At 40.9% G+C, this 24,282-nt stretch overlaps 1 protein-coding gene across 1 annotated transcript in view; it reads left to right on the top strand.

Annotated features, from left to right (window-relative positions):
* The first annotated feature begins 3,034 nt into the window (after positions 1-3,034).
* PAPOLG (poly(A) polymerase gamma) overlaps positions 3,035-24,282 on the top strand; it is a 30,692-nt gene continuing 9,444 nt past the window's right edge. The window contains exons 1-13 of the mRNA XM_042479651.1: positions 3,035-3,096; positions 3,620-3,686; positions 6,970-7,051; positions 7,137-7,246; positions 8,397-8,450; positions 9,377-9,488; positions 11,776-11,865; positions 14,621-14,759; positions 16,001-16,073; positions 17,695-17,815; positions 20,125-20,209; positions 22,123-22,176; positions 23,798-23,917. Of these exons, the coding sequence (XP_042335585.1) occupies positions 3,050-3,096; positions 3,620-3,686; positions 6,970-7,051; positions 7,137-7,246; positions 8,397-8,450; positions 9,377-9,488; positions 11,776-11,865; positions 14,621-14,759; positions 16,001-16,073; positions 17,695-17,815; positions 20,125-20,209; positions 22,123-22,176; positions 23,798-23,917 (1,154 nt within the window). The 5' untranslated portion in view covers positions 3,035-3,049. The remainder of the gene's footprint in view (positions 3,097-3,619; positions 3,687-6,969; positions 7,052-7,136; positions 7,247-8,396; positions 8,451-9,376; positions 9,489-11,775; positions 11,866-14,620; positions 14,760-16,000; positions 16,074-17,694; positions 17,816-20,124; positions 20,210-22,122; positions 22,177-23,797; positions 23,918-24,282) is intronic.

Here is a 24,282-nt window from a genome sequence, read left to right as displayed (position 1 = left end):
TAGGTCACCATAAGTAGGAAACAACTTGAAAGCACATAACAACAACAACAACAACAACAACAACAAGGTGAACCTATCACATGGTTTTCTGGGGTTGAGAAAGTGTGACCCTATGGGTTTCCATGGCCAAGCAGGGACGTGAACCCTGATCTTGAGAGTCTTAGTCCTATGCTCAAACCACTATGCCACACTCGCTCTTGGTATGAGGTTGCCAGGGCCTAAATACCCCAAATGCACCAGATTCCACCTGCCTTTGGATGTTAAGAAGGGTGAGCACTGGCTAGTACTTGGATGGGAATTGGCTGTTGTTGCTGTGTGCCTTCAAGTCATTTTCAGCTTATGGCAAACCTCAGGCGAACCTGTAGTGGGGCTTTCTTGGCTAGATTTGTTCACCATTCCCTTCCTCTGAGGCTGAGAAAATGTGACTTGCCCAAGGTCACCCAGTGGGTTTCATGGCCAAGCTGGGAATCGAACCCTGGTCTCCAGGGATGCAGTCCAACTCTCAAGCCACTATTCCACGCTGGCTCTCATTCCAGGTGCTGTAGACTGTATTTCAGAAGAAGGAAATGGCCAAACCACTTCCAAGTATTCCTAGCTTTAGAGTACATCTACACTATAAAAATAATTCACTTTCATAGAATCACAGAATCGTAGAGTTGGAAGAGACCCCAAGGGCTATCCAGTCCGGCCCCCTGCCATGCAGGAACACATGGCAAAAATCAAAGTTTGTCAACTTTGACACCATTTTAAATGTTGTACCATTTTAAAACATTTTGACACACTTTTTGACAGAGAAGACTAAAGACCTTGTCAAAGGACGAATCCCAGGGTTCCCTAGGTTGGACCTGCAACACTTAAAGCGGTGTCAAACTGCATTATTTCTACAGCAAAGATGCATCTTCAGCTGCCTAAGAAAAGGTACCTGGGAATGGATGGAGAAATGACAGACGCAATCCCACACTCGGCCACTAGAGGGGGGTGCAATCACAGCTGAGCTCCCTTATATAGGAGTTGGAGGAAAGGAGGCTGGGCTTGGATTCAAGTCTTGCGTGTGCGTTGGAGGCTGTAGATGCGGGCAGAGCTTATGCAGGCGTTGGGCATGAAGGAGACGCGGGGGTGAGTGCTCTCTGGGCAAAAGGAACGTCCCCAGAAAGCAAGCTGAGAAAAGCCTTTGCAACCCAAATTGCAAATATTGCTCTGCAAGGGTAACCCATACATATATCAGGAGCTTTAGGGGGAATAATGCTGGTCTCCTCAACTGCAGGAAGTGTCCTTCCTAGTGGACCAGGTGCACTTGTTCCTGTTTGATGCACGTGTATGTGTCCACACGTGTGAATGGAGAAAGGGGAAATGTACTTAGCATTGCCTTTCCATTTGCTTGCCTGTATTGCTTAGGCTCTTTTCTCCCTACACCTGAGTACAGTTCTCAGCTGACAAGCATATGGAGGCTAGTCAGCAGAGAACTGTACTTTGTGGCTGGATTTGAAGAAGATGTGAGTTCAGGGATTTCTGGACTTGAGGTTGGACCTGGTATTCTTGAAAGCTGATAGATTGGACTTGGCACTCTTGGAAACTGATAGGTTGGACCAGGCACTCTTGGAAACTGAAAGGTTGGACCTGATACGTTAGAGTTGGAAGAGGTCACAAGGACCATCCAGTCCAACCTCCTGCCATGAAGACACAATCAAAGCACTGATGGCCATCCAGCCTCTCTTTAAAAACTGCCAAAGAAGAAGACTCCACCACTCTGCAAGGGAGCGTGTTCCACTGGCAAATTGCTCTTACCGTCAGGAGGTTCTTCCTAATATTGAGCTGGAATATCTTTTCCTGCAGTTTGAATCCATTACTCCAGATCCTATTCTCTGGAGCAGCAGAAAACAAGCTTGCTCCATCCTCAATGCAACACCCCTTCAAATATTTAAATGGGGCTATCATATCACCTCTTAACCTTCTCTTCTCCAGGCTAAACATACCCAGCTCCCTAAGGAGCTTATCTCTCACCTTTCAAAACCAGCTCCAGCCTCCTGGGCTGGAGCCGGGACACAGGATGGAAGTGGGGATTATCGCAAACTAAATCGCCACTGAAACACCAGCTGCCATCAGCCCGGGTTCCAGCCATGTCCAAGTTGCACTCTGCCAATACTTTTATGAAGTCAGAAGCTTTGTAACTTCTAAAAAGTGCTGGCAGAGCACAGCTGGAAACTGAGCTGAAGGTGGCTGGCTGTTCAGCTGTGATTTAATGAGCGAAAATCCCCACCTCCATCTCACATCCCGGTTGCAGCCCAGGAGGCTGGAGCCGATTGAAGACGAGCAATAAGCTCCTAAGTGTCTCCTCATAGAACGTGGTTTCCAGACCCTTCACCAATTTGGTTGCCCTCCTCTGGACATGCTCTAGCTTGTCAACATCATTTTTGAACTGAAGTATGAGATCATTTTAAAAAGTTGAAAGCAGCGGCATTTGTAAAATTTCAGCTATCACTTACATCAGAGAAATGATGTTGCATTTATCCAGCTATAACACAGTGGTTCTCAAGTTGTGGTCCTACAGATGTTTGGGGCTTCAACTCCCAGAATCCCTGACCATGGCTGTGTTGGCTGTGGGAGTTGAAGTCTAAAATACGTGGAGTACCAAAAATGGAGAGGCACTGTTATAAGGAGCTGGATTGCTTAGTATCCTTTGACACATGTGATAAATAGACTTCCTAGAAGTCTGAACTGATATTACTAGAGGTCTTTATCACAATGTAGATTACTGAGTATGATTGCTTTTCCTGTAGAATGTCACTTCAGATGTAAAGCCAGCCCTGTTAATAGTTCTTGTTTTAGTAAACATAGATAGATTTTAAAGCAGTAAGTATTTTTCTTAATACTCAACAAGGGGATTGTGGAGGGTGGATGGAGAGACATAAGATTTCTTGTCTGTATGACTTTACTGTGTAGACATTATTTGGAGAACTGGCCACGAAAGCTCTACGGGATCACTTCTCCAGTTAGCTTGGCTCTTCCAAGGGAGATAGATTACATCTACACAGAGAAGCTGGTTGAAGCCATGATACCTTTTGATGCATTTGAAGATGAGAAAGAGCTGAATCACAGGTAAAAATGAACTTGCAGAGTTGAAAATTGAATACATGTTGAGCCTCCCTTATCCAAAATGCTTGGGATCAGAAGTGTTCTGGATTTCAGATTTTGTTGTTGTTATTATTATTATTCTTGATTTTGGAAAACCTGTATTTGCATATACATATATAATGAGATATCTTGGGGATGGGACCCAAGTCTAGACACAAAATTAATTGATTTCGTATATACCTTATATATATAACTGGACTATAATTTTATATAATCTTCTTAACAATGTTGTGCATGAAACAAAGTTTGTCTACACTGAAACATCAGAAAGCAAAGGTGTCACTATCCCAGCCACCCATGAAAAAAGTCTTGGTTTTTGGAATATTTTGAATTTTGACATTCCAGGTAAGGGAGAGTCAATCTGTAATGATGTTTGGGTCCCTGGGGTTATGAAGGGATCTACAGCTTAAATCTACAGCTGCATTATATATATTTTAGCATCAAGTTTCTTAAATCATGTTTGTTTTAAAATCTTTCCCCATTGTAGGTTAGTTGTTCTTGACAAACTAAATAACCTAGTCAAAGAGTGGATTGCAGAAGTTGGTAAAAATAAGGTAAGAGATTTGTCATTGTTGTACTCCTTAAGCTGGTCTTATTATTTGAAGTCTTGTAACTAGAATGCTATAGTTTTAGCTGTGGGATTCTTACTGTGTTTAAGCCTTCTGCCATGATCTATGTATTCTGAAGTACTGAAGAGGACTACAGATCAACTGCTATGCTCAAGCATCTTCCATTTCATCTCCTCAACCCCTGATATAATCTTCAGGGCCTGTAATAAGCGAAATGTGATGGCCGCTATATGATTATCACCTGAATTTCATTTATGTGTCAGCACACAAAATGGAATCACTACAGAGCCTGGTTACTGGAGTGCTTCTACTTATTGAATCTATACATGTCAGTTAGGTCAAAGTAAAGATGTAATTAAAATTACCTTTGGTTGCAATCTGCACTGCAGAAATAATGCAGTTTGGTACCAGTTTAACTATCATGACTCCATCCTATGGAATTCTGGGATTTGTAGTTTGTTGTGCCAGCACAGCTCTCTAGCAAAGAAAGCTAAATATTTCACAAAACTACAAATCCCAGAATTCTGTACTATTGAGCCATGGCAGTTAAAATAGTGTCAAACTGCAATATTTCTGCAGTGCAGTTGCAGCCCGTCTCCTAAAAAGGGTTTCTTTCTAGACAAACATGTGTGACGGAATATACAGTATTTCTTTTCAGCTGAGGTGCTCAAGGCAATTCACAGCTAAACATAAAGCAACTTATAGGTTAACAGATATGATGCAAAAACATAAAGGGGCAGGATCAGAAGAGGAAATGATCAAATGCCAAAAAGTGTGGCTGCTGCAGAAGAGAGCTCTGGTGGCAGAGGAGGCAAAGGCAGTTGGTCCTAACCAGGGACTCATTGTCTTGCTACTAAGAGCCTTATCACATGAGGTCGGGGAAAGCCAAAACGGACCAGGAGCATACCTCTCCACATGATGTTGTAGCATTTCTGTTCTCTTCATGAGGGAGATGGTCGTAAAAGCATGTCTTTTGTCATACTGGAAAAATCTATTCTGCAAAAGACACGCTTTTACAATCATCTCAGTCAGGAAAGAAAATGGAAGTGCTACAATGGGATATGGAGAGACACATGGAAAACTGCTATGCTCCTGTTCTGTTTTGACTTTCTTTTCTCATGTGATAAGGCTCTTAAGTGACAAAGAATAGCCAAGTGTCTACAACCCTTGGGGAGCAGTAAAACTACAGCTTGTAAAGGTTTTTTGTTTTGGGGTTGTTGTTTTTTGCTATGGACAGAGCATTCTGAGAGCAATAATTCAAAGTCTTTGGCTAAAACTACATTTTAAATCCAAATCAGCCAGGGTGAGAGGGCAAAATTTTAAGGTTGGTACAGCACTCCATTAAAGATTGGTGTTATAAATAAATATTAGCCAAATGAAATTGCTACCCTCTTCCACATCTGATGGTTGTGACCCATGCATGGTTCAAGAGTTTAGGTCCAGACATTTTGATGGAACTGGACAAAATGCCCAGTCAAAGGATTGTGGTGCATCCTCAATGGCTCTGCTCTCACCTTTTGTAAATGAAAATGAAGACCGTATTTTAATCTTTCTCAGATTTGACTGTGACAATGGTGGTTGCTCAGAAGTGGAAAGATTTGTGTAACATCATTAAACAATTACAGGAAGCCCCCACTGATCTGACAGGTTAGGGACAGGAAGGCTATCAAAAAGTGGAGTTGCTTGAAAAGCAGAACCCAATCTGTTTTAGCTTGCAAAAACTGAACACTAGATGGTGCCAAGTCAACTGAGAGGAAGAAAACAGTATGCAAGTAGAGGTTGAAAGAGCAGACCTGGGGTTGAAAGTGTGGAAGATGGCTATAATGTAGAACTGTTTAAACAGCAGAATGTCCCAAACTAAGCCATTGAAAAGAGGAGGAATTTTTCCACAGTAGGGAAAGGTTTGGTTCCTTACATGTATGGAAAAATTAACATGTCAGATCAGAAACTCTAAAAAAAGAACTTCATTTCCACACATACACACAATTCCATGTTGATTTCTTGAATGGCATTTTAATCTGAGCCATTGTTGCTAGACAATGTGGAATACAAAAAAAATCTCTGTATCAAAACATATGAATGCAACATATTAATAAATTATTTTAAAAACAAATGCTTCCTAGGGATGTGATGGCTTAGTTGTTAAGACACCAATTCTGATGATCCCAAGACAGGAAGGTTGGCAGTTTGAGGCCTGAGGCATGATGGGGTGAGCTCCAGTCACTAGTCCCAGCTTCTGCCAACCTAGCAGTTCAAAAGCATGCAAATGCAAGTAGATAAATAGGTACTACTTCAGAGGAAAGGTAACAGCATTCAGTGCAGTCATCCTGGCCACATGATCACCAGAACAGGCCTTGAACAATGCTGGCTCTTTGGCTTAGTAACAGAGATGAGCGCTGACTCTACAGTCGGTTATGATTAGACATTTCATGTCAAGGGACTACCTTTACCTTTTTTAATGCTTTCTATTTCCTTGCCCCTCATTCCAAATCCTGGCAACAGTGGAAATAATGGTTTTCACACTGTACACATGCATCCGACACATATGAATCTGCCTTATACTGAGTCATATTATTGATTGTTCTAGGATGTTCTGACAGGCAGTGGATCTCCAGGAGTTTAGGAAATATTTTTCTCCTAACCTTATCTGGGGATCCTAGGTATTCCCCACTGCTCCCCATTGTCTGAACCTGCCTCAGACAGGGCTAGTGTCAGATTCAGTTCAGAAAATCAGACTTCAATAGTTAAAACTCAGAAAACCTTTAATCAGTAACTATAGATCCAAACCAGAGATGTTCATTGTCAGAACTGACCAGCAAGTATTAACCTTGCCTAATTAAATGGTGCACAATTTAAAATTCAGGGCAGGCTCAATTCCCATCCATTATAATAAATACAATTACCCCTCATAACACCCCTTCTTTGTTATTACTATTTTTTTTCCCTTGCACAGCTTTGTGTAAGAGACTTGCTTGACACATACCTGTCTCCCCTCAAGTATTGTCTTGGCACCTGTATCTGAGATCACTATGTCTCAGCCTTAGCCTTTTCTACTATATAACCCATCACACCAGCTATCCAACATTTTATGGCAAGCAAGGCATTTACAGTTTCTGACAGTTGGCTTTGTGTACCATGTTCAGGCAATTGTAGAGCTTCTGTGGTGCCCAGATATTCTAAATGCAAGCACATTTCTTGGTATGATCATCTTTGGCAAATAAATTTGGCTTAGATTATAAGGGTGATAATGTTTCCAACTTCCCCACAGAACCTCCCATCTTCAGTCTCTTTGAGTTCTAGCGGCAAAATACTGACGTTTGGTTCCTATCAGCTTGGTGTGCACACAAAAGGTATGATTCTTGTAATCAGTTTTGAATTATGGAAAGGATCATCCTAAACTACCAGCAGTTACTAATGATCTTTTGTCCTTTATAGGTGCTGACATAGATGCTCTCTGTATTGCCCCTAGACATGTGGAAAGGTCAGACTTCTTCCAGTCTTTCTTTGAAAAGCTAAAACTTCAAGATGGCATCAGAAACTTAAGAGTAAGCTTCTTGTTTCACTTCATCCAGCTTTTGTTTGTATGTGTAGTTTAATTGTACGTATGTGCATGGCTGTGGCACATGTAGGTTCTACTTGAGCAGCTACAATCAACTCTTACAAACTTTTTCATGGAACAGTTTGGTGACTGGCAGTTAGTTTGGGGTAGGGGGGGTTAGCCTGGGGTTTGAGAAGAGTGCAGGTGGAAATATGGTTGAGAAGGGTTGGAGTGAGAGAAAGGAGTTTGAGTTGGGTGATTGATAAGGACCCATTTTAGCCTGAGAAGGGAGATTGTGGTGTTTCAGATACAGTATATAAATAAGCTGGTGTTTTATGTTTAATTTCTGTAAAAAATATTCTTTTCGTTTTTATACACTTTTCGCCTCCAAAATTGTTATCATTCTGAAATCTGGGTTTCAGGCAAGGTGTCTTGTGGTTGCAGCACTGAAGATAGAAGGGTGGTGGTTTGTTGGGGATAAAAGTAGTATAAATCCTCATAGGAAGATTGAGGGCATTTAGACTAATCCTGCAGTTGGTGTCACACAAGGAAATTCTTACATGTGTCAGAGATGGGGATCAGAGAAAGCCCTCCCCATGAATATTTGCAGGTGGAAGACTTCATATTTGGTGGGTTAAGTGTAAAGACCCCAACATTTGGCCACAGTGGTAGGCACTGATGTGATTGTCTCACACTTGTTGTATACAGTGGTGGGATACAAGAGGCAACCCTCACATAAAAGGTGGGAACCCCATACCTGTTGTAGGCAACAGTGGGATATAGACATAGATCCCACTTTTGGTGACAGCAGCAGGATTACTTGAAAGGAAATCCCACAGAGGTACTAAGAGGAATGGCCTGATCTGTGACGCAAACTGAATTTACTATGCAGATTATTTTACCATATATCTACAGAATATCCAGCAAGACAAACTAGGTTCTTCAATTTACTTCTGATGTCTTTGTTGTCTGTTTAATGCTGTTGAAATCCTAAATTTATTGGTGGGCAAGCCTTATTTGACATATATAGAAAAATTAATTTCTTCAAGAAATGGAGACACTCAGGCCATGAATTTCTTAGGGAGAAACAGAATTCCAGAAATTATCAGAAAGAATGAAACTTTCAATGAAAATTGTTTTTACTTTCTTGTCTGCAGGCAGTAGAAGATGCATATGTGCCAGTAATAAAATTCAGATTTGATGATATTGAGGTAAATTCTTTAATTTTGCTTGATTTTATGTATGTATGGAGTAAACTTGTCCTTGAGTTGGTATTCAGCACAAATAACACATAAGCTGAGGGATAAAGTGACAATCCAGAAAGAGACTGACTCATTCATCCTGGTGGGATTGTAGCTGATTTATGGTAGATTGGCAACGTTTTCTGACTTCCTATTGTTGAAAAATGAAAACTACAAAAGGTCTCATAAGAATTGGCAGGTGGAATTTTCAAAATGTCAAAAGTAAGATGTCATTTTTGTGCTTTATATATTACCTTGAAAGCCAGCATGGTGCAGTGGTTTACGTGTTGGACTATGACTCTGGAGACCAGGGTTCAATTCCCAGCTTGGCCATGAAACCTATTGTTGACCTTGGATATGTCCCATGCTCTCAGCCTCAGGGGAAAGCAATGGCAAACCTCCTCTGAACAAATCTTGCTAAGAAAACTCCATGATAGGGTCACCATAAGTTGCAAAATGACTTGAAGGCACACAACAACGACAGATATATCAACTTAGGTTGCAGTTCTGTGTTGACTGGAAGATTCTGCAAGCTATAGTTTCTAAGAGTAACACACTGGAGATTCTCATAACTACAGTTTTATGTGTGTCCAGTTAACAAATGTTAGAATTCCTGGGGGTGGGGGGAAAGATAGAAATAAATCCAGGAACTTTGAAGTACACCATACCAGGTGTAGTAAATGTGAGCAACCAGAGGTAGTTATGTCGGTGTCCCACCGTGTAGTGATTTCTTTGGAACTGAATTAGCTACAGATGATGGGTACCCATAGGTATTGCCAATGTTCATTAAAGCATTTCTGTCCCCATAGAGCTAGCTGTATCAGCCATGCTTGATACTGGGAAGCCATTAGAAGGAATCACTGTTGAGAAACTATTTTTATTTCTTACCTTTTCAGATTGATCTTGTGTTTGCAAGGCTGGCGCTTGCAACCATTTCTGATAACCTGGATCTTCGAGATGACTCATGTCTGAGAAGCCTCGATATAAGATGTATTCGGAGCTTAAATGGTAACCTCTTACATTTCCAGAAATCTGAGAATGGCTGCGGAGTGCTGTTTCTCACATAGTTAGAAATCAGACGGATGCTGTTAAAAAGCCCATTAAAACATAAAGCACATGGGCTCCTTTGATTATACAATTTATGGTGCAACCAGACGAGTCTTTTATCATTAAATCTCCTTGACTCATAAGCAGAATTTTGTGGAGAATCCAGGTGATATTTTCTTCATCTTCTAACTTTCTTTTCATATTGCTTTTGTAATCTCCCCCCCCCCCCCCCCCCCCAAAAAAAATCTATTGGGAAGAAAAAGTGGAACAGCTTCACAATGGTTTTTGAAAAGTAATGCTAGGAGACCTATGTCTGGAAACACCCGTTCATGCAACTGTAAGAAACGGTGTGCTTTTACTATTAACAAACATACAATTAAATACTTGGTTATTAATCCAGGTAAGCAAGTATCAGATTGCACTAACAAAGTAACTAGAGTGTTGTTGTTTTTTAAATTTAGTACAGTTGTATTAGATGGGCCTGGATTGTCCCACTATTGCAAATGAAAGTTGGGAGGAAGTGTGTCAAACTGAAATGGATTCAGGGCCCAAATTCCAAGTGCACTAGATACCCATGGCAATACATTCTGTTTAATCAAAAGAGCTATACCCCATTCTGCAGCTGGAAAGTTTTCCAGAAGTAAGTCAATGGAACAGGAAAAAAGATCATTGACACCCATTCTCAGTGTTTATTACAGTGTTTGTAATAACAGCTGTAATCAACATCTTGTCATGGCTGGCTAATATGGAAGCAAATTCAAAGAGGTGCTGTTCAAAATTATTGGTGCCTCAGTTGAGAGGGTACAATGGTTCTGTTTTTCCTGACCTACAGCATGATTTAGGAGATTATCACATGTCTATTTTCGCCCGATCTGGGCACGGGCTGGAGCAGGTGAAAACGGATCTTAATTCAACCCTTTATGTCCAACTCAGCTGCATCGTGTACCTGACCCAGGTACGTACTTTCTGAAGGATGAGAAAGTATCTTAGATTCAAAAAGTGTGCCAGGAGTCTGGATCGGGTATGCGATGCAGCTGAGTTGGGCAAAAAGGAATGTGATAAGATCCGTTTTCACCCATTCAAGCCCATGCCCAGCCTGGGTCGAGATTGGGCAAAAACAGGCATGCGAGGTAGTCACAACTCTATTGCATTTGGCCTAAAGGCCTTTGCGAAATCTTTCATCTGCCCACTTACAAATTAGTGAGTTGCAAAATAGATGCTCCTCTTCTTCCATTAGGGATGCATCTGAAAGGTAAACTCACTGGTCAGAATCCAAAGAGGTGTTCTACATGTGCTAGAATAGAAAATTGTTTCCTCTGAATTGTAGGTCCCTGTGCCTCAAAAGTATTAGTTTATTTTCCTGTACTTCAGAGTTCAGAGAAAAATAGTCTCCTCTCCTCATTTTTTTGCTGTGAAGTTACCTTGATTACAAAGACTGATTGCAATGAATGGGCTTCTGTACTTGAGTTTCCCCAGTCAGTTTCTAACTCCATATCAAATAGTTTTTGGAATACCTGAAAGCTTCAGAAGTAGGTTACAGTCCAGAGGCATAAATTAATTCAACTGCTAGCAAACAAAGGTGCGGATTGTTAAATCCTGGCCACAACATTGGAAACAAATAGGTAATGCATGTTGGCCAACAAAGGATTCTTCTCTTTGGTCCAAAACACACTGCAGAAATAATCCAGTTTGAATCCACCTTAACTGCTTTGGTTCAATGCTAGGGAATTCTGAAAACTGTAGTGTTGTGAGACATTTAGCCTTCTCGGTCTAAGAGATCTGGTGCCAGAATAAGCTACAATTTTCAGGATTCCCTGGAACTGAGCCAGGGCAGTTAAAGCCCTCTCAAACTGGATTATTTCTGCAGTGTGCTTTGGACTTCCCTCCCTCCCTCCCTCTCTCTCAGACACACACACACAAATATCTCCATCCATATGCCTAAATCATATTATTTTCATTTGGAGAATTCTCTATTCTGACTCAGAGATAAAAACTCAAACCTCATTTCCTAGAGTGGCACCTCAAGGAGGAAATATTATTCCAAAATGTCCTGTTGTTACCAGGTAGGTTTAGCATTTCCACTTGTAAAATTGTCCACCCAAGCCGTGTTTTGCAGGATGACTTAATCAAGGAAAAAATCATCATATTCTGCACTGTATCTTTCTTTGTGATACAATCCTGAGACTTCTTGATATCTTGGTTTGACTTTGCCTCATTTAATGTTGAAGCCTTTAACATTTCCTGGCAGGTTTCAGAGTCACTGAGGAGATACTTCATTTAGTACCAAACAAGGAGAACTTCAGGCTGACGCTCAGAGCAATTAAACTGTGGGCAAAACGTAAGTACTTAATACATCACATTTTGTGCTATCAGCTCTATGCTTAATAGTCCTTGAAATGACTCTTTAGGCTAAGCCAAGTGAGCTTGTCACATATGCATGTTGCCTTAGAATCTGCATAATGGCCATTATGCCCCAAATCCCAAGGATCTTTCTTGAAATTAGTTTGTATGTTCTCTAATGGACACAGAGAAGCACCTACAAGTAGGTTTAATTTTCCTGCTGAATGCTTAAAACCGGGCTGGGAGGGATATAGTGGCCAGGCAATGGGGCATTAGTATTTAATACTGGTTCTCGTGACCTGCTGCAGATGGTATATGGGACCCATGTGAGGAGTCAGATTTCAGTCTGAGATGGGCTTATCTTGAACTACACTTCCATAGGGTGGAAGCAGTTGGCATTCTGAAATCATCACACTAACAGATGGCTGTGGACATGTCTGGGGAAAAGTGCTCACTTGGAAAGCTCATAGGAAAAAAGAATAGATTCCACATGCCCTTAAGCAGTACTTAAAACATGTGTCAGTATTGTGAAACACCCTGTAGCGATAATGATAGCTTAGGTTGTCTGATATGGGTGAGTGTTAGGGTTCCCCCCCCTCAATGTGCCAAAGACTGGCACAATATTTGTGCCTGTTGACTGCAACTATTTTCTTTCCTTCTTGGAAACTAGGCATGGGCCATCAGCCAACAAGCTTTTGGACTGGCACTGGTCCATTGAATATTGCTTTGAGTAACATTACTTTAGTCAGTGCTCTCAAACAATGCATACAAGCATGCCTTCAAGCAATGCACATATTTGGAAAAAAGCAAAGCACACTAATGAAAAACAAACACTGATGCAGCTGGGCACAGACCAGTTCAGGTGGGGTGAGAAGGTTGATGAAAGCATACTATATAAATTTGCACATCTGTAGAAAAGACTGGGTTGCAAATATCCCAGTCACTCAGTTACTGCTGTCACCTAAAAAATTACGATCAGCGTACAGTATGATTCCTGTATCCATGGGACCAGTACCCATGGTTTCACTTACCAGCATCTGAAAGAATATATTCTCTCTATGCATTTATTAGGAACTTTAACACAATTATATGGTATGCTTCTTCTGGAGGTTGATTAGAGTTACGGTAGAGGACCTAGAGATTCCTAGAGCGGTGTTCTCTCTAGGCATTTTCTAGGTCATCCAGCGTGATTCAATGATATGCTTTCACGAAGTCACTCATTCCAATAGGGTTTACTATTATCCACGGTTCTGCCTTTCCACAGTAAGGCTAGGAATGTATTTCCTGTGGATGTGGGAGTTGTATTAGTCTGGAAGCTGGCTCTCTTTTAACTGCAGAGAGCCACTCTGCTGTGCTGGTTTGTGTGTTGGACTGGGACTCTGGGAAACCAAATTTCAAATCTCTGCTCAGTCATGCAGACCCACTAGGTAACCTGGAACAAGTCACGCACTCTCAGCCTCAGAGGAGGGCCAGGGCAAATCCCCTTTGAAGAAATCTTGCTAAGCAACACCCTTGTTAGATTTATTTTAGGGTCACAATAAGTCACAGACAAACTGAAAGAAATAAAACATCAAGAAATACATTTTTATCTTAACTGTAAGTAGAACAGTGTTTCAGCATATCTTAACAGCATACTGCATAGAAAGCCCACTGTTCTTGAAAGGGTGTTCTCTGGACAGAGCTGAAACAAGGATGCTCTGAGTTACCAGGTGCCTGTCTCAAGATATCAAATACTAACTTCAGCTGCCTTGCTCATTATGAAAATTGGAGATCACCATAATGGTCACACTTCAAAAGAAACTGTTGAATTATATATTAAAAAATACTAATGTGAGATTATGCATGTAAGTACATGCATGAAAATGATAGCCAGAAATCATGTGAAGGTGCCAGTTTCATTTCCTTCAATTACATTGGGATTCACCAGCCATCATGGCTGCTTATCCATTGGGCAGATTTACAATGTGGGGCCTGCCTTAGGCTTGCATTCATGATTTTAATGACAGTCTTCAGACCAGAGATTGGGATAGTTACTTTTGGGGCGCAACAACTACCAGAATCTCAAGCCAGTGAGTCCAGTGGCCACGCTGGCTAGAGCATTTCAGGAATCATAGTTTTTAAAAAAAACTGAGTTTTTTTCATACCTTGTATTAGTAGAAAGGAAAACAACTTGAATGTAGTGCCCTGGGGCATAGAAGGAAAGGGGTGCCCCAAAAGGAAATAGTTTCAGAAGCAATCTGAATTAAAATATGAATTGCTACATTAGATGAGAAGCTCTTAAGCAGTACTTTGGTATACTCTTATATTGTCGGTGAGATTAAAATTGGTGCTTGTGGGCTCTCCAAAGGGTTGGATTGTATACAATGTGGGTGATCTGGGATCAAATCTCATTATTCTTTTTAGTTCAGTGAAAAAAATAGCTTGATATGGGGCAGGATGCCACTGGGAGTTTATATTGCTGGGTGAAGTTCTTCAGTTCCATTTTTGTGTTCCTCCTGTAAACCACCTTCCCTGTGTCCAAAACGACAGTTTGCTCCATCAGGTAAAACATCCAAGTGCCAAATCCTTGATATGGATTTTTCTAACTTTTAAAACAGGAGCATCTGAAGATGGGCTCTTAGGTAGTTTGGCTTTCAGTCTTTCTGAAAATGAAATGAAAAGTGTAATTTCACAGTTTCTTGCTGGAGGAGGGAGAGAACGTGAGCTAATCTGAAATTGTCTGTAATATTGATTGCCAAATTATCTGCCTTTAGGACGTGGCATTTATTCCAATATGCTGGGGTTTCTTGGTGGTGTTTCTTGGGCCATGCTGGTGGCGAGGACATGCCAGTTGTATCCGAATGCTTTGGCATCGACACTGGTTCATAAATTCTTTGTGATCTTTTCTAAGTGGTAAGTGTCTGTTAATAAAGCAACTACAGTGTGTGCAGAACATACAGACCATCAAAATGTTACCACTAAGTTATGACTGCCAAGGAAAGCATCCGTGTAATTGTCCATTTCACAATACAACACCCTTGGCATTTATTCCAGATAGCTGAAAGCTGGCTACAAAAACAGTGTCTTTCTCTGTTATTCACATTGGTTCTATGAAAAGATTTTTGCCTGGCTCAAAATATATGTTGAGGGCTCCTCCCCTGTTTTCTTTAAGGGGCTTTTCAGTATATGTGTATTATATTCTGCTTTGTTAATACTGTATTATATCAGCTCATGTTCTCAGGCAAATAAACCATGTAGAACAAATGAGATAAGATGCTGAATTGAGTGTAACAAAAGCTTTATTTTACTTTCTTAAAATAAACACTCCAGTTTTCCTTTGTCAAGAGAGCACTCAAGAAGCAGGTTTAGCTCATCCTCACCCTCAGTGTTCCCTGAGAAGCCATAGGCTTGAGCCTTGCTCCAGGCTAAAGAGATTATCACATGAGGGACGGGGTGTCATTGTCCCGTCCCTGTCCTATCCTTCCCACCCAATTGCGGGAAGGACTTTCACACATGACCCGGCAGGGAAGCCCCAGTGAAAGTGATCTCATGAATCACTTTCCTTCGCAAATGCTCTGAATCCATCATTCAGGTGCCCAGATAGCATGAGTGAAAGCGACAGCGCAAATCACTTTCACATGAAAGCGGGCCTGTTATTTGCAGTCTTTTGTAATAATGGAAGAACTCGTTATTACCATGATGGCTGAAAGTGCTTTCAGCTGATGGCACTTTTCATCCCACTTTCATGGGAAAGTGATTCACGCTATCACTTTCTCTCTGGTCATGAACAGGGTAAGGACAGGGGAGCGATCCCATCCCCGTGTGATAATCTCCTCTGTGTCCTCTCTACTAAAGGAAGGTACACTGAATGGAAAATGTGTCTACACAGGTTTGTTATGTGAATTATGCGAATTTCTGTAAGTTTTCACACATTCACATCGACACTTAATTATCTTCACTTTCTTGCTCAAATTTTCTAACATAAGTGAGAATGCAGGTATCGTGTGTGAATGTGAGAGTAATGTAGATATCTGCAGAGGTACGGTAATATTCCTAGACTGAGGTGGACAACACATGCCTACGGATAAGATGGGGGGGAACATCTATATCAATGCATCTGTTGCAGCCTGCTTTCACTGGTCTTTCTCTTGCAGGGAATGGCCTAAACCTGTCTTGTTGAAAGAACCTGAAGAGAGCAATCTCAACTTGCCTGTCTGGGACCCCAGGGTTTGTATAATATACATAGATAATCCTGCCTCCCTTGACAGGAGCTCATGTCTCAGGGCTGCTGTCTTCTTGACAAAAAAGGGGCTCTAGAGCTGGTATAATTTCCTTTCCTGGTCAAGTCCCAGCATTCTCCAGCTGGCATGACCATTGGTTATGCTAACTAGAAGATTCTGTCCAAAAGGATAATGTTTCCAAGTTACTAGAAGTTCCAAGTGGTTGTCTGAACGGGGAACTGGGTATGCTTAGCTTGGAGAAGAGGAGATTGAGAGTTGACATGGTAGCCATATTTAAATACAGAAGAGGTGTCACGTTAGAAGAAAAAAAAGCAAGCTTGTTTTCTGTTGCTCCAAACACTGGAACACAAACCAGTGGGTTCAAATTACAGAAAAAGAGATTCCACCTAAATAACAGTATGAGTTTTTCATGGTGCATTGGACTGCCTTGGAGAGTGGTGGATTCTCAGTCTTGGGTGGTTAGATGGCTATATCTTGTGAGTGTTTTGGTGGTATATTCCTGCATGGCGGGGTGTTAAGACTACATGGCCCTTGTGGTCTCTTCCAAGGTTCTATTTACCATCCATTTTCCTGTTGCCATTCACTCAAGAAACTTGTGTCTTTTGAGAGAGCCACTGACTTCTGTGCAACAACATTCACTTCACCCAGGGGAAAGTTATAGTATTGCCTAAATAGCCTAAAGGGACTAGAAGCTATGTAGGATTGGTGCTGATTAGTAAATCAGTGGGAGAGCACCAAGGAATCCCAGATGCTGCAGCCTACAGTATATTTCAGAGGAAAGACCTGGCAAACCCACCCCTGAGTATTCCTTGCCCAAGAAAGTCCTATGAGGTTTATGGATTCACCATTAGTCAACAGGCAACTGGCAGGCTCAAACACACAAAGTTATACGGGGAGGTGGCAAAATCTTATGGTACCAGTTGTTCTTGCTTCATCCAAGTAGGCAACATAGTGAACACAGCATAGAGTTCACACACAGAGGACTGTGCCCCTTATCAGTATTTTGCTGCCTTGAATTTTGTATGTTTTCATATTATGTAGGATAAATGTTTGGGTACTGTTTGGAGGACCAAAGCAGAACTTAGAAACTTACTTTGAGGGGCTACAGGGACCATACTGGCTAGGGGCAACTACATGCCACAGCCCTGATCTGGCCTTTCCACACCGCAAAAAAAGAGCCTCAAAAAGCAGCTCCTTTTTGCGCCATGGAAAGGGCGCTGTAGTCGCCAGCACCATGACTTTCCAACATTCCATTGGCACTGCATGATCTGGACGCAGCGCCAGAGGAAGGCCGTGATGCTGCATGCCATGTGGTGAGGTGTGGCATCATGCCAGCACGGGGTCAGAGTTGGGGCGTGTGTCATGCGGATGCCACGCCACCAGGCCGACCTTTATCACCGGTCGGTACACCCTCTGAATCATTTGTAAAGTTGTTTTGTATTATCCTGCTGTCTTAAAAAAACAGCCATAGGAGCTTGAGGCAGAGTGTTGCTTGACCAAGGGCAACTATTGCATTCATAGGTGAGGAGAGATTTTAAAAATGGGGACTGTTTCTAGTTACTTCTTCTAGCAGTCATGCTACAGCACCTTTCCTTCATGTGCCACAGGTAAATCCATCTGACCGGTATCATCTGATGCCCATCATCACACCAGCCTATCCTCAGCAAAATTCCACATATAATGTGTCTACTTCAACCCGAGCCATAATGGTAGAAGAATTCAGATATGGTAAACCAGTCAGATCTTCCCATGTTCTTTTTCATAAATTGGAGATTATGTTTAAAATTCAAGGGATATAAGTAGTTCTCTTCCATCCTGGTTTTCCATGCTTCCATTCGAGAATCACTTGCATGCTTTGTGTGTGTGTGTGTGTGAGTTTATTAACATTAACAATCTAATTTCCAATCAAAACCAAAAAAGTATATACATTCAGAGAATGCATACAGAGAATACATTCAGAAAGTAAGGACAGAAAATAATAAAATAAAGAGACCAAGAAATAAAGAAAGAAAGTGAAAAAGGGGAGAAGAGAGATTAAAAAACAACACAATAGCATTCTGTCCCCCAATCCTAACTGTAATGAAAAGTTAAATGAGAAAGAAACATGTTACGCTAACATTAGAGATCCAAGTAAATAATCTTACTAAAATTACAAATAACTTTAGGGTCATCATAAGTCAGAAGTGACTAGAAGGCACACAACAACAAATTCTGGATTGCTTTTTATCTGCCAAATTCTGGGAGGATTATAGTCCTATTGGGAGTCCCCACTAACTTTGCCAGGAATCTTGGGTAGCAGCTGCCTTGAGTAACAATTGGATAAATCTCCGTAAGAGAAGGAGGGAGCTGTGTTGGTTAAAACCAAACAAAATTTGGTCCCTTTCATACTACACAGTTAAAGCATTATAATTCATTTTCACTGCTGTGCATTTTATGCAGTTTGGGGAGGGGTATTTTTAGAACAGAGAGCCAGCATGGCATAGTGGTCTGAGACCTGGACTGGGACTCTGGAGATCAGGATTGCATCCACAGCTTGGCCATAAAACCCACAGGGTGACCTTGGGCATGTCACACACTCTCAGCCTTGGGGGAAGGCAATGGCAAACCACCTCTGAACAATTTTGCAAAGAATACCCCATGGTAGGTTTGCCTTAGGGTCACTATAAGTTGGAAATGACTTGAAGACCTGCAACAACAACTTTTAGAACCCAGAGAGAGATCCAGTGCCTCGCCAAACTACCAAATACCATAGGATATTGCGCATGTATGTTAAAGTGGAATCATAGCACTGTAATGTGAAAGAGCCTTGAGCCTCAGAGTCTCCATTTGATAGGTATTAAATTGTGGGAAATGCTTTGCAAAGTATTACCTGTGAGGAAATGTTTTCCAACAGTTCATTGGCTTGGGTTAAGACTGTACCAAGCCTATGTGGGTAACACTGACATTGTCCCCTCCTTCTTTCTCCACTAGGTCTATGTTTGTACTACACCATTTGCAGTCTGGGTGGATTTTGGGCAGCCTTGAGTCTCTGTACTGGGAGGAAGGCAGGATACAAATAAATAAAATAATAAAAATAACAAAGATTTTTGTTTGTTGGGGGTGGGGTTGCATTATCTGAGATCTTGCTGACCTAGCATCTTTCCTGAACTACATTTGCACTGTAGAAATAATGCAGTTTGACACTGCTTTAACTGCCCTGGCTCAATGCTATGGAATTCTGGTATTTGTCCTTTTTGGAGATATGTACCTTCCTCTGTCAGAGAGCTCTGGTACTACAGCAAACTATAAATCCAAATATTCCATAGCACCAAGCCATGGCAGTTAATGCAGTATCAACCTGCATTGGTTGTGCAGTGCAGATGCAGTCCTGAACGTTTGATTGAGAAAGGGGAAATTGTAGATCTGACAAAAAGGACTGAGATTATGTTTTAAGTCACAATAAGAGGAGAGAGCAAAAGCAAACTCCAGGGGAAAATATTTTCTGAGAAATTTAGGTTAGGGACCATACAAGTGGGAAGTGGGAAAGATGGAAGTGGGAAGAGGGAAGTATTTAAATAGCACGCAAAGCAGCTGCTCCATTCATATGAGTCGTCCTGTTTCAAAGAACATCCATTTGAATACAGCATATAATGTGATTTAATTGCATGTTGCATTTTTCCGCCCCTGCCTCTCATTGGTGGCTATTGGTCACACTGTGTGACCAGTCCTAGATGCAAACAGGAGAACTGGAGTGGTACCCCCCTGCCTTTTGTAGTCCCAGTTTCATCCAAAGAAAGTGCAAATGAGGCAGGTGGCAAATTGGGGAGGAAGGAAATCAGTGTCTTAGGTGGAAATACTTGAAATTGAAAGAATTGTCTGTGACTCTTGGTGAGAGATGAGACTGAAAGTTGGGAACTCCTAGGTATTCCTGATTTCCATTCTCAATGCTTTCTAAATTTGCAGTCCTCTGGTTCTGGGAAAGTACCACAACAGTTCCCTACTCAGATCTCCAGAAGTTTGTCATAAATTATGTACAGAATGGTCTTGTGTTTAAACAGGTCTCATGGTTGCAGATGAGATTTTTCAAGGAAAGTCGGACTGGCCAAAGCTACTTGAACCACCCAGTTTTTTCCAAAAGTACAAGTATGTAAGAGTGCTTAGTATTTCAAAATCAAACTCTCTGTTTAAGCAACTTAATTTTAGCTGACAAGACACCCAGAGTAGTTAATGAATGTTTAAAATATAATAGAATTGGAATAACCACAATGATTACTTCTATTATGAAAACAACTTTAACATTAATATATCAAAATACTAGACAGATTTTTAAAAGGTCTTTACCATGTAATGAGGGCTGAGGAAAAAGAATAGCTGAAGACTTTCTGGGCAGCCATGTGAGTAATTTGAAGGAAAACAGCTCTTTTGTTGAAGTAAGGAACTACAGGTTGAGTCTTCCATATCCTAAATGCTTAGGACCAAAAGTGTTTTGGATTTTGATTTATTTTGATTTTATTTATTTATTTATTTTGGAATATTTGCATTTAAATAATGAGATATCTTGGAGATGAAACCCAAGTCAAAACATAAAATCCATTTATGTTTTATATACACCTTATATACATAGCCTGGAGGTACTTTTATCCATAATATTTTAAATAATTATGTGCATGAAATAAAGTCTGTGTACATTGAACCATCAAAAAGCAAAGGTATCACTATCTCAGCCTCTCATGTGGACTATTTTGGAGTATTTTGGATCTCAGGATTCCGAGAAAGGGATACTCAACTTGTAATTACAAGTAACATCTTGCCACCTGTAACTAGTTATTACTATGAGAAAACATAAGTTTAAGTAAAAATTAATATTGGCTTGCAGTTTGGAAATTGATTATTTAAAAATAATAATAATAATAAAATGTTATTTATATTTTCCCACCTCTCCCAGGTGGATTGAGGCAGGATTTCAGCGTAGTATAAAAATACAAATACAGTGCACCCGCATTATACACGAGGGAGCCACGCAGGAGCGTGTGGGGTGGTGTGTCCCATTCATGGCCACCGCACCTCCATGCTGCTGCCGCATGCACAAGCCCCATTACTTTCAATGGAGCTCAAGCATACACTTTTTTTATGTGGAGGGGGTCCAGAAAGGATCCCCCACATAAAAAAAGGGCAGACTGTACAGTAAAATACATAAAGAATTAGCAATTAAAAGCAAGCTATCAAAAAGCAAATGTGGAGTAAAGATATTCCAGTCCTGTTCAAGGAGGTGGATCTATATAGCTTATACAAAATCGAGTGGGTATGCTCGCCGGAAGACATCCGTCTTAACTGCCCTCTTAAAGGTCTCCAAGGAGCTAGTAAGACTGGTCTCTTCCAGGAGACTATTCCACAATCTTTGAGCGGCTATGGTAAAAGCTCTTTGGAAAGTTGAGGCTAGTCTAGTTGTTTTTAATTCCAGCAAATTCTTCCCTGTTGTTCTGAGAGTGCAGGGCGGATTAAGTAGGGAGATGCGTTCCTGTAAGTAACTTGGGCCCAAGCCAGGTAGAGCTTTAAAGGTAATAACCAACACCTTGTATTGCACCTGGAAGCAAATTGGCAGCCAGTGAAGATTTTTTAAGATTGATGTTATATGGTAAAACCTTGAAGAGCTGGCAACCAATCTCGCTGCCACATTTTGTACTAATTGAAGCTTCCAAACTTGGTACAAGGGTAGCCCCATGTAGAGCTCATTACAGAAATCAAGACGAGAGGAGGATCTTTTGGTCCAGGTAGGGACACAGTTGGCATAGCGACCAAAGGTGGTATCAAGCACTCCTGGTCATCGCATCTACTTGAGATGCAACTGTAGAGACAGATCTAGGAGTACTCCCAAACTGCAAACTTTGTCAGGGGAAGTGTGACCCCATCCAGGACAGGTTGACAAATTTCCTTCCCCAGACCTGAGGTTTCTATTGCAAGTACCACCATTTTCTCTGGATTCAACCTGAGTTTACTGTAACTGAGTTTACAGTAACTCTTAAAACTGATCAAATACTAACAAACTATATTTCCAGGCATTACATCGTACTGATTGCCAGTTCCTCCACTGAAGAACATCATTTGGAGTGGTAAGTCTTCAAAAACACTGGTGCTAGCATTTCAGTTTTGTATTAGAGGAGTTAGGAGTCAGAGGAAAGGCAAGAAGACTTGAGTAGTGCTGTGTTCAGATTTCTTTTATTTAGAAAAGTAGAGTATACACTGTCCACATTGACCAGTAATTTGCATCCAGGTACTCAATTTGGACATTCAGCTATTTTGCTTTTCTCTTCGGAAGTACTCCTGGAGAGTCCCAAGGGTAGTAACTTAGCCCTTGGAACTCTTGAAGTTTACTACCATGCTCTGAGCTAAACCAAGCACTTGTGTTTAATCCAATTTTACTAGAATCATGGAATTGGAAGAGTCCAGAAGGACTATTCAGGCCAATCCCCTGCCATGCAGGAGGATACAATCAAAGCACTCCCAACAGATGGTCATCCAGCTTCTATTTAATACCTCCAAAGGAGATTCCACCACCCTTCAAAGCAGCATCTTCCAGTCAAACAGCTCCTCCTAATGTTGACGTGGAGTCACTTTTCCTGGAGTTTGCATCCATTGCTCTGTGTCCTAGTCTCTGGAGCAGGAAAAAAAAAAAAGAAGAAGCTTGCTCCATCTTCAGTATAACATCCCTTCAAATATTTAAACGTGGTTATCATGTCACCTCGTAACCTTCTGGAGATGCTTCATTATTACTTTTTAATTACTTCCAGGGTATCATCATTTAATTACTTCAAGGGTATAATCAGTGCTCCATTAGCCATCATAGGTTTGTAGTGTGGTCCCTAGTGCCTCTTCCTTTCCTGAATCCCACTTGCACCTCTCGGATTTCTCTCTCCATGTATGGTTAGAGTCAATGTTGCAGAATTTTGAGCATGATCTTGCTTGCATGATAGATTAGAGCTATGGTCCTATAGTCACTGCAGTCTTATGTATATCCTTTTTTGTGGATGGGATGCATATTGGTCATTTCCAATCTGTTGGCCATCGTTTTGTTTTCCATATCAGTTGACATATTTTGGTTAGCACTGCTGTTGATTCTGTTAGTGTGGATTGAAGCAATTTGATTGGAATGTCATCTGTTCCTGGTGATTTATTTTTTCCCATTTCTCTAATTGCAGCTTCCCTCTCTGTTTTTAGAATTTGGGGTTCATCTTCATATGACTCTTCAATCCATATGTCCTTCCTTTCGTTAATCCCTTTTATATAGCTGTTCTGTGTACTGCATCCAGTGTCTTTTTATTCCTTCCTGATCTTGAATTATGTTTTTTGGTAATTGTCTATGTAGACTTATGAATTTCTCTTCCTTGCATTTCACCTTATGGCCACATAGTGTCGCATTCCAACTGATTATTTAGGATCACTCCATGGCTTCAGCAAAAGTAGTAACTGGTTTTACACAAATACTTAAGTGTACTGTAGTTGGCTTTAAATGCTTTGAAACTAGTATAACTCTCTTTCAGTTTGTCTTTTAAACTTGTTAAATAGCTTAATATGTTTGTAGCCTTTTTAAAGCAATTTTATTATTATTTACATTGTTTTAAATTTGTCAGGCTGGTTTTACTCTATGCCCCCCCTGAGATCTCTGGATAGAGGTGGGATATAATTTATGTTATTATAAATATAAATAAATGAATTGACCTTTCTTCTTTCAAGGGTTGGCCTGGTAGAATCTAAAATCCGTGTACTCGTTGGAAACTTGGAGCGGAATGAATTTATTACCATGGCACATGTAAATCCACAGTCCTTTCCTGGGACTAAGGTGCATTGCAAAGAGTGAGTTAATGATTAATTCTAATACATGGAAACATAAAAGTATATGGAGTAACAGTTTCCAGAAGAGAAGCCACATCTGTAGCGAACAAAATTACTTGATGCCACCAGCTTTTAAAGTGCTGTTTAAGACACAAATATCCGATTCATGATCTTCACAAATATCAAGATGTAACTACAGCTTACCTAAAGTTTGTGAGTGGATGGGAAGGAGCAAATTGCTCTTCCTCTACCTTCTCTGCCTGCAGCCTGGCTTCATCTGGTCTCCCATCTGAGCAAAGGAGGAAAGTGTAGCAGCATCTGGGAGGTAATTCAGATGGTAAAAATAATCCAGGATGAATCCAAGTTAAATTCCTGTTGTTCACATG

This window comes from Sceloporus undulatus, chromosome 1 (genome assembly GCF_019175285.1).
Source record: "Sceloporus undulatus isolate JIND9_A2432 ecotype Alabama chromosome 1, SceUnd_v1.1, whole genome shotgun sequence".
Classification (NCBI taxonomy): domain Eukaryota; kingdom Metazoa; phylum Chordata; class Lepidosauria; order Squamata; family Phrynosomatidae; genus Sceloporus; species Sceloporus undulatus.
The sequence above is the reverse complement of the archived record's forward strand: the minus strand, read 5'-3'. Positions and strand labels throughout refer to the sequence as shown.